Raw genomic sequence first — 14,324 nt, 5'->3', positions numbered from 1 at the left:
GAAATTATTCTTAGGAGGATGATAACAATTTATTGGTTGCGGCTTGCTATGGATGTAGTAAATAGGACCATATCTAAATTTTATCAGGATACTTTATCTTTGCGTAGCATAAAGCCTAACAAGAATGCTCCTTGGTGGAATTATAGATTTTAGGTTTTGAAAGAAGCAGTATACGATAGTTTAACAGAGTCAAGATAACTGGAAACTTGGATTTCTATAAGCTAAGTTCAGAAAGATAGACTATTGAAATACAATCACCTAGAAAAAGGTCATTAAGGGGGCATTGTTGGAACATTCAAAATGTATCTGTTACTACGAAACTCCATAAAATGTTAAAGAAAACCCCTTCATGTACCAATCAGAGAAAGGGTCTGGTAAGCCAAGCCCCTTTTAGGCCCCAAAACTTAAGTATAATGGGAATGAATTTTTCTTTTATTTATAATAACACACCTGAGTTGAAGCAAAATAGAAAATTTAAGTTATGTGAAAATCAAGAATTCTAAAAATATATAATCGAACATGAAACTGCAAAACCTAGTTAATAAATGTTATTATTTATTTATTTTATTACATTATTAGTTGTATAATATGATTTTGTAAGCGTCCCAATTGAATCACAAAGAATAAACAGGGCCATGAAATGCTTTTGGGAGTCTACTGGGATTATAATAGGTATAATTTACGTTTTTGCGGTTGCTGAACACGAATTCATTCGCAGAATTGAACCCGGAATTCCAGCATAAATTTCATTCCCAAACCTACAAACCCTAAATTAACAACCCCCAAACCTTAGACAAACATGCCCGAAAACCACAAGCCTTATATCAACAAACCTATAAACCCCAAACCAAAAAAATCCAAACCCACAAATCCTAAACCCGCAAGCTATATATCCACAAACGTATAAGACCCACAGCAACAATCCCAAACCCACAAATCCTAAACCCACAAACACACAAACCCTAAACTCCCAAACCCAACAACTTCAAATTATAACAATTTCTCAATTCATATTATAAGATGTGAGCTATTTGGGTTTTTGGAATTAAGGTTGTTGGTTTTGAGGTTTGTGGATTTGGGTTCTAGAGTTTGAGGTTTTTAGGTTTGTGGGTATGGATTTTGTGGGTTTGTGGTTTTTGGGTTTGGGTTTTGTACGTTTGTTGATATGGACCTTGTGGATTTAAGGTTTATGGGTTTGAGGTTTATGGGTTTGGGGTTTGTAGAATTGTGGATATGGAGATTGTACATTTGGAGTTTGTGGGTCTAGAGCTTGTGGGTTTGGGGCTTGTTAGATTGTGGGTTGGAGACTCCCAAAACCATATTGTGGTCCTGTGAACATTTGTGCCCCAAAGAATTTTAATAAATTTATAATCAATAATGCGAGCAAATATATCGTCGGTAAGAATTATGCTAGTATTATTGTTTCAGGGCGTAACGTTTGGCCATTTCCTTTAAGGTCACTCTATGAATTTTCTCATCCATACGTGGCAACGTTTCTAGAAATATTACCCCACCTCGAAGTTTTTTGTGTGTACCAAGTTGCTCAGATAATTGTATAATGTCTGCTTCCGATACCTAAAAAAAAATATGAAACTAAATAAAAAAAAATTTTATAGGGTAATTATTCTTTGAGTTTTACCTCCAGGAAAGAACAATGGTATTTATCAGGAAAAAAACTTTTTCCTTTCACTTCGTGTAGACAATGTTAATCAAAATTCGGTTTGACATTTTTTTAAAAATCAGAACGATTCCATCATCAGATAGTCTATTAATAAAATATGAGTAGGAAAAATAAGTGTCAAAAGCTTTAGAATTGGAATCTTTCATAAACAAAATGAAACCTATTTCAGGTGCGAATTTAAAATTTTCAAACTTATTAATTTATTTTTAAAAATCTCATTTCTACTATGAAGGACGGATTTTAAACAAAACACTTAAATTAAAAAAAAAAATTTACATTAAAGTTGAATTTTCAATTTTCAAATTTTCAACCATAAAAGTTTATCAAAATTGTTGAACCTTCAAGGCGAAGAATAAATTTTCTGTACACAAATTTCATTTTAAAACAATGAATTTGAATTTCAGCGAAAAATTAATTTTCAACGAAACTGCTGTATTTTTATCTCAGGAAAAATGAAATTTTGAACCATTCAATTTATTTTATTTTACCAAAAAATGAGGATTTTGAACTGAAACAAAACAAATTATAAAAAAAAACTAAAAATAATCCTAAAACTAAATGAATGCTAACTAAACTGTCAAGTTCTCAACAAAATCATTCAACTTTCAGCAGAAAAGATTAATTTTTACTGTATATATCAATCTTAGAAAAATGATATCTTAACATAATTGTCAATCTAAAAAATATATTTCTAACAATGTAGTTTAACTTTTCCCCAATTAGTTAAATAATCAATTAAAAAGGATTATTTTTTTGCAAAATAGTTAAACTTTTAACCAAAGAGATGAATTTTAAACTAAAAATATAAATCGTAGAAAAAAAAGATTTCTTAACAAAGTGATTGAACCCAATGCTTCAAACAAAACATTTGAATATTCCAGGAAATAAGAACTATTAATCAAAACGTTGCATGTACACAAAAATATTTTTCTCCTAAAACACGCGATTTTTTAAATCAAAAAGATAATTTAAAAAAAATTGTTCAGTTTTCTGTTAAAAAAGTATACATTTTTATATAGAAAATTAGTATCTGCGGAGAAAATTTATTTTTAATTCAATAAGACGAATTTCTGACCAAAAAGGATGACTTTTGAACAAAATTGTTGAATTCTCTACCAATAGTTGCATTTGACACAAAATAAGTTTCTACGAAAAAATAGAATTTTCAATCTAAAATGGATTTTTTAAGCCGAAAAAGAATTTGTTTGAATTAGTTAAATAATTCTCTGTGAAATAGTTGAATTTTTATAGAAGAAAGAGGATTTGCTTTACTATAATAAATAAGTCCTTAATAAAAAGCTATACACTTTCTTTAGTTGAACTTTAATCCAAAAAAGATTTTAGTTCATTTTTAAAAACAAAAACATCAATTTTTAACAAAAATTAAATTTCTATTAAATAGTTAAATTTTCAACAAAACAGTATATTTTACAACCAAAAACTTGCCTGTTTCCAAGGAACAGATGAATTTTTAATTTTAAAAAAATCTCAAAGAATGTATAATTTTAACCCAGAAAATATTTCAGTTGTCTTTTCAATACCAAGATATTAAATTAAAAAAAAAAATTTTGTACGAAATAGTTCGATTTTCAATAAATAAGCAGAATTTTTAACCAAAAAGTAATAATTTAAAAAAATTGTTTAATTTCCAACAAAACAATTGCATTTTTATTCAAGAAAGATGTCATCTCCGTTAATTTTCTGATAAATCAAATTTTTAAACAAAAGGCAGGACTTTTTCAAAAGATTGAACAATTTTTAAGCAAATAATTGCATTTTTATCCAAGAAAATTAAAAGTTTCAATAAATCAGGTGAAATTTTAAACCAAAAAGACAAATTTGCAAAAAAAAGCTGTTTTTTTTATACAAAAAGATTTTGATTGACTTTTGAACACGAAAATAGGAAACCAGAATGAAAAGTAAATTTGATAGGAAATAGTTTCAATATTTATTCTGAAAAAGATGAACTTTTAAAAGAAAAAGACAAATTTTCCGAAAAAAATCGTTTTTATCTAAAAAAGATTTCAGTTAACTCATAAACACAGTAATAGGAATTTTAAACAAAAGGTTTATTTTCTATGAAAATAGCTGCATTTTTAACCAAAAAAAGTAGAATTTGCAGCCAAAAATAATAGATTTTTAAGAAAATTTTTGAATTTTTAACAAAATAAAAAAATTTATGAGTGAAAGAGATAATATTCAAGACATAATTTTTAGTTTCTAGATTAAAAAGAATTTTCCCTAAAAAAATTGAAGTTTCAAACCCAAGTATGACTTTTCAGCACAAAATGAATTTTCCACAAAACCGAATAGAATTTTTTGAATTCTGAAGCAAAGAAGACAATTTTTAACCAAAAAGTTGAATTTCCGTAAAAAAAAATATTTTTACTAAAACAGTCGAATTTTTGAAAAAAAAAGATAAAGTTAAAAAAATATTTGTAATTTTTAGTTTAAAAATTGAATTTTTAATCTGAAAACACGCATTTTTAAACAAAAAGAACGAATTTTGAACAAAATATTTGAATTCTCTACCAAATAGTAGAATTGTTATCCAAAAAGATTAAATTTATAATAAAACAGATCAATTCTTTATAGAAAACGACAAGCTTGTTTGTTCAAATATAAACTTTCATATAGAAAAGATTGAAGTTTATTTTGAACACCAAGGGAGATACATTTTCTTAAAAAACAGATTAATTTTTAATAACAAAAAAAAATTTAGAAAAGTATTTGAATTTTTATGCAGATAAGATTTTAGATGTCTTTTCAAGACCAAAATATTACATTAAAACAAAAAGTAGATTTTCCAAGAAATTTTAAATTTTCAACAAAACAGCAGAATTTTTAACTCAAAAGTATTTTGAAATAGTATTTTGAAAAAAAGTTAAATTTTCATCTAAAAATATTTCAATTAACTTTTCAACTCTAAAATAGGAATTTTAAAGAAAAAGAAAATTTCCTAAGAAATAGTTTAATTTTTATCAAAACAGTTGCACTTTTTCAAAAAAGATGCAGTATTTATTCTGAAAAAATGAAGTTTTAAATTAAAAAGACAAATTTCCAGAAAATTATTTATCCAAAAAATATTTCATTTGATTTATTAACAACAAAATATAAATTTTATACAAAAGGTTAATGCTTTACGGAAAAAGCCAAATTTTTTAACCCAAAAAGATAAACTAAAAATTAAAAGAGTTCAATTTGCAACCAAACAGGATGCCTTTTTAAAAAAAATTTTTAATTTTCAAACAATTAATAAAATTTATAACATACATTTATAAATTTATAATTTATGACATACATTTATAAATTTATAATTCATAAATGTATGAATTTATGTCTGTATGTCTGTCTGTATGTCTGTATCTCTGTCTGTTTCCACAATAACTTTTGAAAAAATTAATCTATTAAATTAGCCTTTGGTCCACTCGTTTAGTGTCCTGAACTAAAGGTCAAGTTCATTAGCCTTAACATTTTCGGAAATGTTTTCAAGTTTTTACGTTTTTTTAATCAATACAAAAATTCTTAAATTTCTAAAACTGTTTTTAACTGACTCGAATTTTTTCTTAAATACTGAAATATCATTTCAAATTTGAAAAAAATTGACTTGCAATCTTCTAAGTTTTTCCAGGAATTTTGAAAAAATTTGTTCATTTAATTGAAACCTTTAAAATACTGCATTTTTCGAAATTGTAGGAAATCCTTTGATACGTTTAAAAACTTTTTTTACAATTTTCTCTGAAAGTTCTATTTTCAAAACAAAAAATCATTAAATATTTTCACACGGATCTTGAGAGATTAATTTTTTGAAATAAAGAATTATTTCACTTTTCCCTAGAAACCTAGAAAAATGTTGTTTTTCTTTTAATTTTTATGAAGCCTTACAAAATTCTTAAAAAATCTTTACAATTTTTAATGATTTTTTAAACATATAAAAGCACCTGCATATCTCTCAAACTTACTTAGTATCTTTTTATAATTATGTAAAATGGCAAAATTGCAAAATTTTGCATTGAAATCTTTAGCACTATTTTTTAAAATGTTGGGAAAAAATTTGAAAAGTTTTGTCATTATTTTATTTTATAAATAATTACAAAATAATCATTTACAATTTTCTCATATATTTTAAAAACATTTTTTTTATTCTCTTGATACCCTGAAAAAATCCCTTTCTTCACAAAATTTTTAAATCCAGAAAAATTAAAACGCTTGTCTCGAAGTACTTCATATTCTTTTTAAACAAATTTTGAAATCTTCAAAACTTAAAATCTTACTCGTAAAATATAATCTAAATCATTGAAAATTCTTGTATTTGACTTTAAAATTCAATAATTTAGTTAAAAAATCAAATTTTTAGCTCAAAATTAACTTTTTTGTTTAAAGTTCATATTTCCGGTTTAAAATTCAACTATTTTGGTAAAAATTTAATAATTGGATTAAAAATTAATGTACACTATTGAAAATAAATTGTTTTATATACATTAATCTTTCAGTGGAAAGTTCTTTATTTTTAGATTCTCATCAGAGAAGGTATTAGAATATCAGCCTTTTAACCCAAAAAATAAACAGAAAACTAAGGATTGCATTTTGCGGTCAAACTAAGCAAGATAGGAAAAAATGTGAAGACAAACCTTTTGCACTCAAAAAATAGCTACAAATTTGGTTTCAATCACAAATTTGTTATTAATCATTTTTTCACCTAAAGTAGAGCAAAAACTGGTTATAAATGTTTTTTTTTGATATTGTAGGTAGTTTCAATTTCAATCAAGAAAAATAACATTAAATTGAAAAATAAAATTTGTGTTAAAACGCTTGGTTTTCGTTTTAATCGTTAAAAAATAACATTAAAAACAATGGAATTAAATGTTTGAAAAACGACACAAAAAAATGTGTGTTTAAATTGTAATTTAAAGGATTAAAAGCAGACTTTCTGAGTTGAGGAATCGGATGCGCAGCCATTCTTAAAAAATTTAAGAACGTAGAAATTGAATAGTTTAAAGAGAACATCTACAAAAAGAAATGTAATATTTAAAAAAATTATTTGGGTAAAATTAAAGAGCATTCAAACGAATTTAATCAAATACCTCCAAAAGCCGAAGGAGCTTTAACAAAAGAGAATTCACAATCACTCAATTATTGTTGTCGGTGCGCGCCCTAGCGCAAAGTATTAAAATAAGATATAGATAAAATGAAGAAATATTAAGATAAAGATAAAATAAGAACACACCTCTGAGTTCTTTATTTTAACAACAAAAGCCATAGGATGTTCATTATCAAGGACATGTGGAGCTCCAACTACAGCAACATCTTCTATATCTGGATGTTTTATCAACAAATTTTCAATTTCAGCTGCTGATACATAGAAGTCTTTGTATTTTATAGTACATTTCATTCTTTCCACAAAATAAATGTAACCTTCTTCATCAAAATATCCTAAGTCTCCAGAGTGAAGCCACCCTAGAATATTTCAAACTTTAATTATTTTTTTGAAAAATATAGCTACGCCCTTCAGTAGCCCTCCCTTCTATAGCCCTTCCGAGAATTGACGCCGCGCCGCAGATAGGCGTAACAGGAGCTGTGCGGGGTGCGCGGGACTTGCGGTTGTCACTGAGGCGCGAACTCAGTGTGAATAAACAAAAGCGGAGCGGGCTATAATGAGTTAGTTCGCACCCACCGTGTTAAAACAGAATTTTACAACACAGACAGAAAATTTAAATTTAGAAAATGAATTGTTTTCTTATTTAAAAAAAAATGATATCTTTATATTTTTTGTTAAAATTTCGACTATTCAATTGAAGATTAAAGTATTTGCTTAAAACTCGTTTTTTTCAAATTAATTTTCATAACTCGAAAAACTTACCTGTTTAATTTCTTTTTTTTAATTGATGGTTTTTAGTTGAAAGTGTATGTAATTTTTAAAAATTTCTCTACTCTGACTGAAAATTTATATAACTTTGAGGTTGAATTAATTTGTTAGAAAATCATTTTATTAGTGTAGATTTAAAATAATTTTTAAAAACTCACTTTCTGCTTATTTATATTTTCGAGATAATATTCAAAGTCTTTTGTAGGAATTTTTATTTTTTTATTGAAAATTAATTTTTTCAACCGCTAATTTACCTATTCAATTTTTTGCAAAAATTGATCGTTTTTAGAGTCAAATCTAAATTTTTTATTGAACAATAACTTTATAGTTGTAAATTCCAGTATTTTCATATAATTGGCCTTTTTTATAAAAATATTCAACAATTTAGTTGACATATTTTTTTCTTTTTTTGGTTAAACATTAATTAATTATAGTTTAAAGTTCCAATGTTTATGGGAAAATTATCTTTCTTATTGAAAATTGATATTTTCGGGTTTAAGATAATAAATTTTTTTTCTTTTAAATACAAAAATTCAATATTTTTAACATGTTCTCTCTTACAATAAAAGAAATGGAATATTTATTTTGAAGCTTTGAAATAAAAAATCCAAAAGTGAGGGCATTCAGTCTCCTAATTCAAATCTTAAACCAAAAGTTTGCAATGCCTTTATTCAAAAATGTTTTCTCCCAGCTTGAAATGAATTAGTCCAGTTCTATATCCTATTAGTTTAAAATTGTTCATTTTTATCAATTTTAAAAGTAGAACGGTGAATTTTTAGCAATTTTAATTTAAAATTATACAGCCTCACAAAAGAAAAGTGGAAATTCCCATGGACCATACTAGAAAATTCTTGAGTATTTTGGGTCTCTGAAACCAAATTCGACTGCAAAATTTGATGGTTCGTTCTTGTTTTCTACTTATCGATAAAAAATTTACAAAAAAAAAAGTATTTTAGAAGGCGGGAAATTCTATGTTTAGGAAAAATACAAGAGCTGACTTCGAAATTTTTAGTTTAATTTCAGATTCAGCGACCCAAAATATGTAAGTATGATTTGTCTGGTCCCCTGGACTATGTAATCTACAAAAAAAATTTTTTTGCAGGTGAAGCTGAAAACAAAAGCTAACTTTGAAATTCCAGTTTCGGAATAAAAGTCAGCGACCTGAAATTCCTAAGAACAGATTATTCTAGTCCGTCGGCATCCCTAATTTTTTTGTGGGGCTATGCAATGTAGGAAAAAAGTTTCTTTTCTGCTTATATAGAAAACATGATTTAACTTCGGAATTCCGATTTCGAATTCAGATCCAGTGACCAAAAACACGTAAGAATTGCGCAATTTGATCCCCCAAAACCTCGAATTATTTTTGGAGGGTTGAAAAATGTACAAAAAAGTCTTTTACGGATTAAGGAAGAAAGCGCGGTCTAAATTCAAAATTCCAGATTTGTGAGCAGATTCGACGATTCAAACTAATTTAGAATTAACTAGTCTGGTCATTCAGAACTCCTACATTTTTGAGGTTTTGTGAAAAGTAAAAAAGAGTGTTTTTTGAGGTTAAAAAATTTTGAAATTAGACAAAAGCAAAAGTCAACTTCGGAATTGGAATTTTGATTCGGATTAAGTGACCCAAAATACAAAAAAATTGATAAATCTAATCTGTCAGAACGTCTACTTTTTTTCGAGGCAACGAAGCGTACGGAAAATCATTTTCAAGAATATAAATAGGGACCACCCTAATGTTTGCTATGGTGGTTTTCAATAGACAATAGAAAAACTAAGCTTCTTAGCATCTAAATCAAATAATTCCTTATTTTTATTTTAAAGATGAACGAAAATTTTTACCTTCTGAATCAATCACTTCCTTAGTAAGTTTTGGATGCTTATAATAACATTTCATCAAAAATTCAGTTTTGTAGCAAAGCTCTCCAACTTGATTTGGACTCAAAGTCTCCCTCGTCCTTATATCGACAATTTTGACTTGTGCATTTCTGCATACAAAACCGAAAGATTCATGATTGTTGTGACCTCGTTCTTGTTCTATGACTCTTCCACCTGCTTCGGTCATACCTGTTCAAGAAAATATTATAAATAAAACCATAGAAAAAAAGTTACTGAAATTTCCCATTTAATACCTAATGCGAAACTGACCACCTCCTTGAATTACTTCGCCATTTGGCAACATTTTATTAATTGCCTTCGTAATTTCTAATCTTGTTTTGTCGCCTCCAATAACAATCAGATTTAAAGATGATAAATCATAGTTTCTTAGATCTAATTTACTAAGGAGAGTTGCAGTACGCGTTCCTAAACGTGCAAACTGCACCTGCAAAAACATTTATTTAGAAGATAAATAAAAACAAAATCTTATGGAAGTTTTAAATTTATCCGAAAATATACCATTAATTGTTTACTTAGTTATTTGAACTTCTAGTCTAGTGGGCAGTTACGAGTATTTGGTAAAATATCTACATTACCGTCTGTTGGTAATTTATCGAGAGTCGGTAACTTACCAACAGATGATAACTTACCAACAGTTGATAATCTATAATAGTTGATAACTTGCCAACAGTCGGTAACTAACCGGTTTGTGCTACCGACCTTGTATTTTTCTGTTACTTCGCAAAATTCCTCCGGGGTTAAGTGATGTGCAATGACAGTAGGCGAAAGTGACAGAATAGCTCGCATAATAAGTAGAGGAGTTGAATTTCCATTCAATTCGATATAATAGAAAAATACTTTTCCGTCCTCTTTTGCATAAACATATTTGTACGTGAAAATTCTTTTAAAAATTCCTCCGTATGAGTACATCACTGGTTTTGGTTTACCAGTGCTACCAGAAGAACAGAGTAACCATGCGTTATCATCTTGGTTTACAGAAGTGCACTTGAATTTTTCAACTTCATCTGTACTTGATTCCTTAAGAATGTCCTCGAAGGATATAAAGTCAGGACTTTGACTAAAAGCGACAATCTTTGCGTTCAAATTTACCTCCCTGACTGCTTCCTTAATCTTTTGAATGGTTCCATCATCGGTGAAGATTATTTTAGGTTGACAATGTTTAAGAAAATCTCGCGCTCCACCTAAAGATAAAACAATGTTAGCGATTCAATCGCTTTTTCAAAACAAATTTTAATTTTCTATTTCGCTATATTAAACCAAATCTTTTCAAGAACCCTTATGCAAATTAAAATGTCGTTAAAATTATAACCCTGGGATTTGAGAGAGCGCAACTGCTCTCCCAGAAAATTGGTGCGCGAAAAGTCGCGTAAGCCTCGAGGACACGGAGCGACCCAAGGACAACCTTCTTCTGCATTTTCCCCGCAATTGTCTCTATCTTTCTTTGATACAGATTTATTTCTAATGAAAAACTCACCAGGTGACAAATCTCGGGTTCCTCCATTGAAAACCGCACCGATATACTGAATGGCTAAGAAAGGAACCCAGGATAAAATATTATTTTCCGTAAATATACATACAATGTCACCCGAGCGTATCTTTTGTCTGGTTAGCCAAATCGCACAGCGAATACTTTGATCAGCTAATATTTTATACGTAGAGGTTTTTCCAGTACTTGAGTCTATCTGTAATATTATATAAAGTTACAGAATACATTTTTGTAAAGTAATTACTATAATTTACCTGGCCAACAAAATCTGGATGTTTTTTTAAATTTTCTAAGACCAACTGGCTCACGTTTACAAAGTCGAAAGGAAATTCAATTTTTTGTCCGATAAGTGTATTATCCTGAATTGTAAATAATGATTTGACCTGTAAATTGAAAAAAAATTATTTCTAACGAAATAAAGAAGATAAATTCGCACCCAATAATTTGCATTCTTAACTTAAAAAAAGGAGCAAAAAATAATTTTCTACGAAAAATACTAACTTTCCATTAAATATACAAATCTTTAACAAACGAATTGAATTTTCAACTAATGAAGATACGTTTTTAAACAAAATTATTCTATTTGAATTCTCAGTGAAAAACACGAATTTTTATTTAAAATAATGATTTCTAGATCATGAATATGAACTTTCAATAAAATAGTTAAAATCTTAAATAAAAAAGATAAATTTTCAATGCAAAAAATAATAGTTTTGAATAAAAACGTTAATATTCAACAAAAACTACGAATTATGAACTAACAACATGAAGCTAAAACCAAAACATGAAATTTCAAAAAATCAAATCAGTTTTAAACTAAGCACTTGAATTTAAAAAAAATACATTATTCCACAGAAAACGAAGTAGTTGTTTCTTTAAATAAAAACTAATCGGTTTCCCTTTCAATCAAAGAAAGTGGAATTTCTACAAAAAATTTGAAATTTAATAAGAAATATTTATTGCTCGAAAAAAAACTTATAAAAATTTATCAATTTGGAAAGAAATAGTTGAAAATTCAAAATTTTTTTGTTCAAGCTTTTGCTGTTCTGTTGCGGATGCAACTATTTGGTTCATAAATCAAAAATTTTGTGAAAAACTCAACCTGTTGGATGAAAATTCGTCTTTATCGTTTAAAAATTAATTTTTTTTGTCGAAACTTATTTTTTATTTGAAAATTCATATTTTGATCGTAAAATGTCAATTGCAATCTTTCAAAACAGGTAATTCAACTATTTTTTAGTAAATTTATCTTTTTGATTAAAAGTTAATCTGTTTTAGTGAATATTTTATTTATCTATGAGGGGTAACTTTTTTGTGAAAAATGATTATTCTTTACTTGAATATTTCACTATTTTGTTTGAAAGATTTGGTTGAATCACTATGCTAAGAAAGCTTTTTTTAACATTTATATTTTCAGTTGAAAATTCATCTCTTTACTTGAAAGTTTAACTATTCTCTTGGAAAATTTGTTTGAAATTAAATTTAACTGTTTACTGGGAAAGCATTTTTTTTCATAACATTTTTGTGGAACTAAAAATGTAATTAGTTTTATTGTTTTTTAAGATTCGCCTTTTTATTTAAAAATTTTTCTTTTTAGGTAAAAAAATGCAATTTTTCTTAGATTGAAATTTCATTTTTATCAGGCAAAAGTGCATTAGTTTCGTAAAAAAGTAATTTTTTTCTTAATACATACTTTTTGCTTAAAAATTCAATTTTTGTAGGGAAAAATCATCTTTTGCCTTGAAGGTTTAACAATTTACAAATTACCACATTTTTTTCTGCTCGCATTTGAAGCTCTAGATTATTTAGATACAAAAATAATAGATGGCTGATTTTTTGCTCCTTGAATTTCAAGTTTGAAATTATTCTGCTGCACGCATAACAGATTTCTACACGCATAACAATTTGCGGATAATTTTGCTCTTTAAATTGAAAGATTATTTAACTACACTAATAATAGGTTGCTGATGTTTTTGCTCCTCGAAAGTGAAGTATCGAATTTTTTCGCTATTCCATTATAAATTCTGTATTATTCAGCTACAAAAATAATAGATGGCTGATTTTTTGCTCCTCGACTCCAAATTTTGAAATTATTCTGCAACACTCATAACAGATTCCAGATAATTTTGCACATTGAAAATAAAGTTCCGAATTTTGTTTGCTGCTCACATTTCAAATTCCGGATTATTTAGTTAAACTTATAATATGTTGCTGATGTTTTTGCTCTTTACAAGTAAAGTTTTGAATTTTTTCGCTGTTTGCATTTTAAATTCTAGATTATTCCGCTAAAAAATAATAGAAGGTTGTTGTTTTACTCCTAGAATTCAAAGTTTAAAATTATTCTGCTGCACGCATAACAAATTGACGATAATTTTCCTCCTTGAAAATAAGGTTCCGAATTTTTTTGCTACTCGATCTAAAAATTCTAGATTATTCTTAGACACTAATAATAATAGGTTTCTGATTTTTCGGCTTCTGAAAAGTGAAGTATCGGATTTTTTCGCTGTTCACATTGCAAATTTTAGATTATTCTATGGCACGAAAAATGGTTTGCTGATTTTTTTGCTCCTCGAAAAAAAAGTGCCGGATTTTTTGATGGTCGGATTAGAATTTCTAGTTCATTGATTTACACGAGTAATGAATTTCTGACTTTTTTCCTCTACGATCATAAATTATCTGATCTTAACCATATTCGAAAAATATTCCCTGATTTTCTTCAGCTTCAAATTCGAATCCTAGACTTTTTCCTCACTGAATTGGAAGTTTTAGATTACTTTTTTACACGGATGACTGATTCCCGATATTTTTGTACCTCAAAAATAAAAAATTCTTACCTGTAAAGGTGTTTCATTTATTATTAATTTTATTAGTTGATTAATTTATTCAACTTTAACTTGAATAACTTTTTTAATTTTATTATTATATTTATTATAACTTATTTAACTTTCTTGTTCAGTGAAAAGTCAGACACTTAAAAAAAATCTGGCAAAAGTAAGAAGGGGAAAAATAAAAGGGAAAAATATTCATAATTTTTTTTGTTAATTTAACTATTTCTTAGAAAGTTTGCTCGTTAAAAATTCATATTTTAATATTTTATGAGTGGATGAAAATCTTCTTTGAAAATTGAACTACGTAGTTAAAAAATTATATTTTTTCGTATTTTTCTACATAAAAATAAAATTTGTTAACAAAATACATAAATCTATTAAGAAGTTAGACTTTCATTATTAAAGATTAATTTTCGATCAAAACATTTTCACCAAAAATTTCCCAGGATATCCTGCATGACTGTAGGATATTTCTTGGGCATTGAAGCGTCCAGTAGATATTCCAGATATTCTTATATCAGCCTTAAAGGATATCCGATGTGTTATTTCGGGGATATCTCTAGGATA

The 14,324-nt window shown here is 27.3% G+C and overlaps 1 protein-coding gene across 1 annotated transcript in view; it reads right to left on the bottom strand.

Annotated features, from left to right (window-relative positions):
* Nucleotides 1–598: 598 nt before the first annotated feature.
* LOC117181653 (4-coumarate--CoA ligase-like 7) overlaps nt 599–14,324 on the bottom strand; it is a 15,400-nt gene continuing 1,674 nt past the window's right edge. The window contains exons 2-8 of the mRNA XM_033374549.1: nt 11,184–11,312; nt 10,918–11,125; nt 10,143–10,624; nt 9,693–9,867; nt 9,387–9,611; nt 6,909–7,138; nt 599–1,575 (exon numbers count right to left, since the gene is read on the bottom strand). Coding sequence (XP_033230440.1) covers nt 1,417–1,575; nt 6,909–7,138; nt 9,387–9,611; nt 9,693–9,867; nt 10,143–10,624; nt 10,918–11,125; nt 11,184–11,312 — 1,608 coding nt within the window. The 3' untranslated portion in view covers nt 599–1,416. The remainder of the gene's footprint in view (nt 1,576–6,908; nt 7,139–9,386; nt 9,612–9,692; nt 9,868–10,142; nt 10,625–10,917; nt 11,126–11,183; nt 11,313–14,324) is intronic.

Source organism: Belonocnema kinseyi, chromosome 10 (assembly GCF_010883055.1).
Source record: "Belonocnema kinseyi isolate 2016_QV_RU_SX_M_011 chromosome 10, B_treatae_v1, whole genome shotgun sequence".
Classification (NCBI taxonomy): Eukaryota; Metazoa; Arthropoda; class Insecta; order Hymenoptera; family Cynipidae; genus Belonocnema; species Belonocnema kinseyi.
The sequence above is the reverse complement of the archived record's forward strand: the minus strand, read 5'-3'. Positions and strand labels throughout refer to the sequence as shown.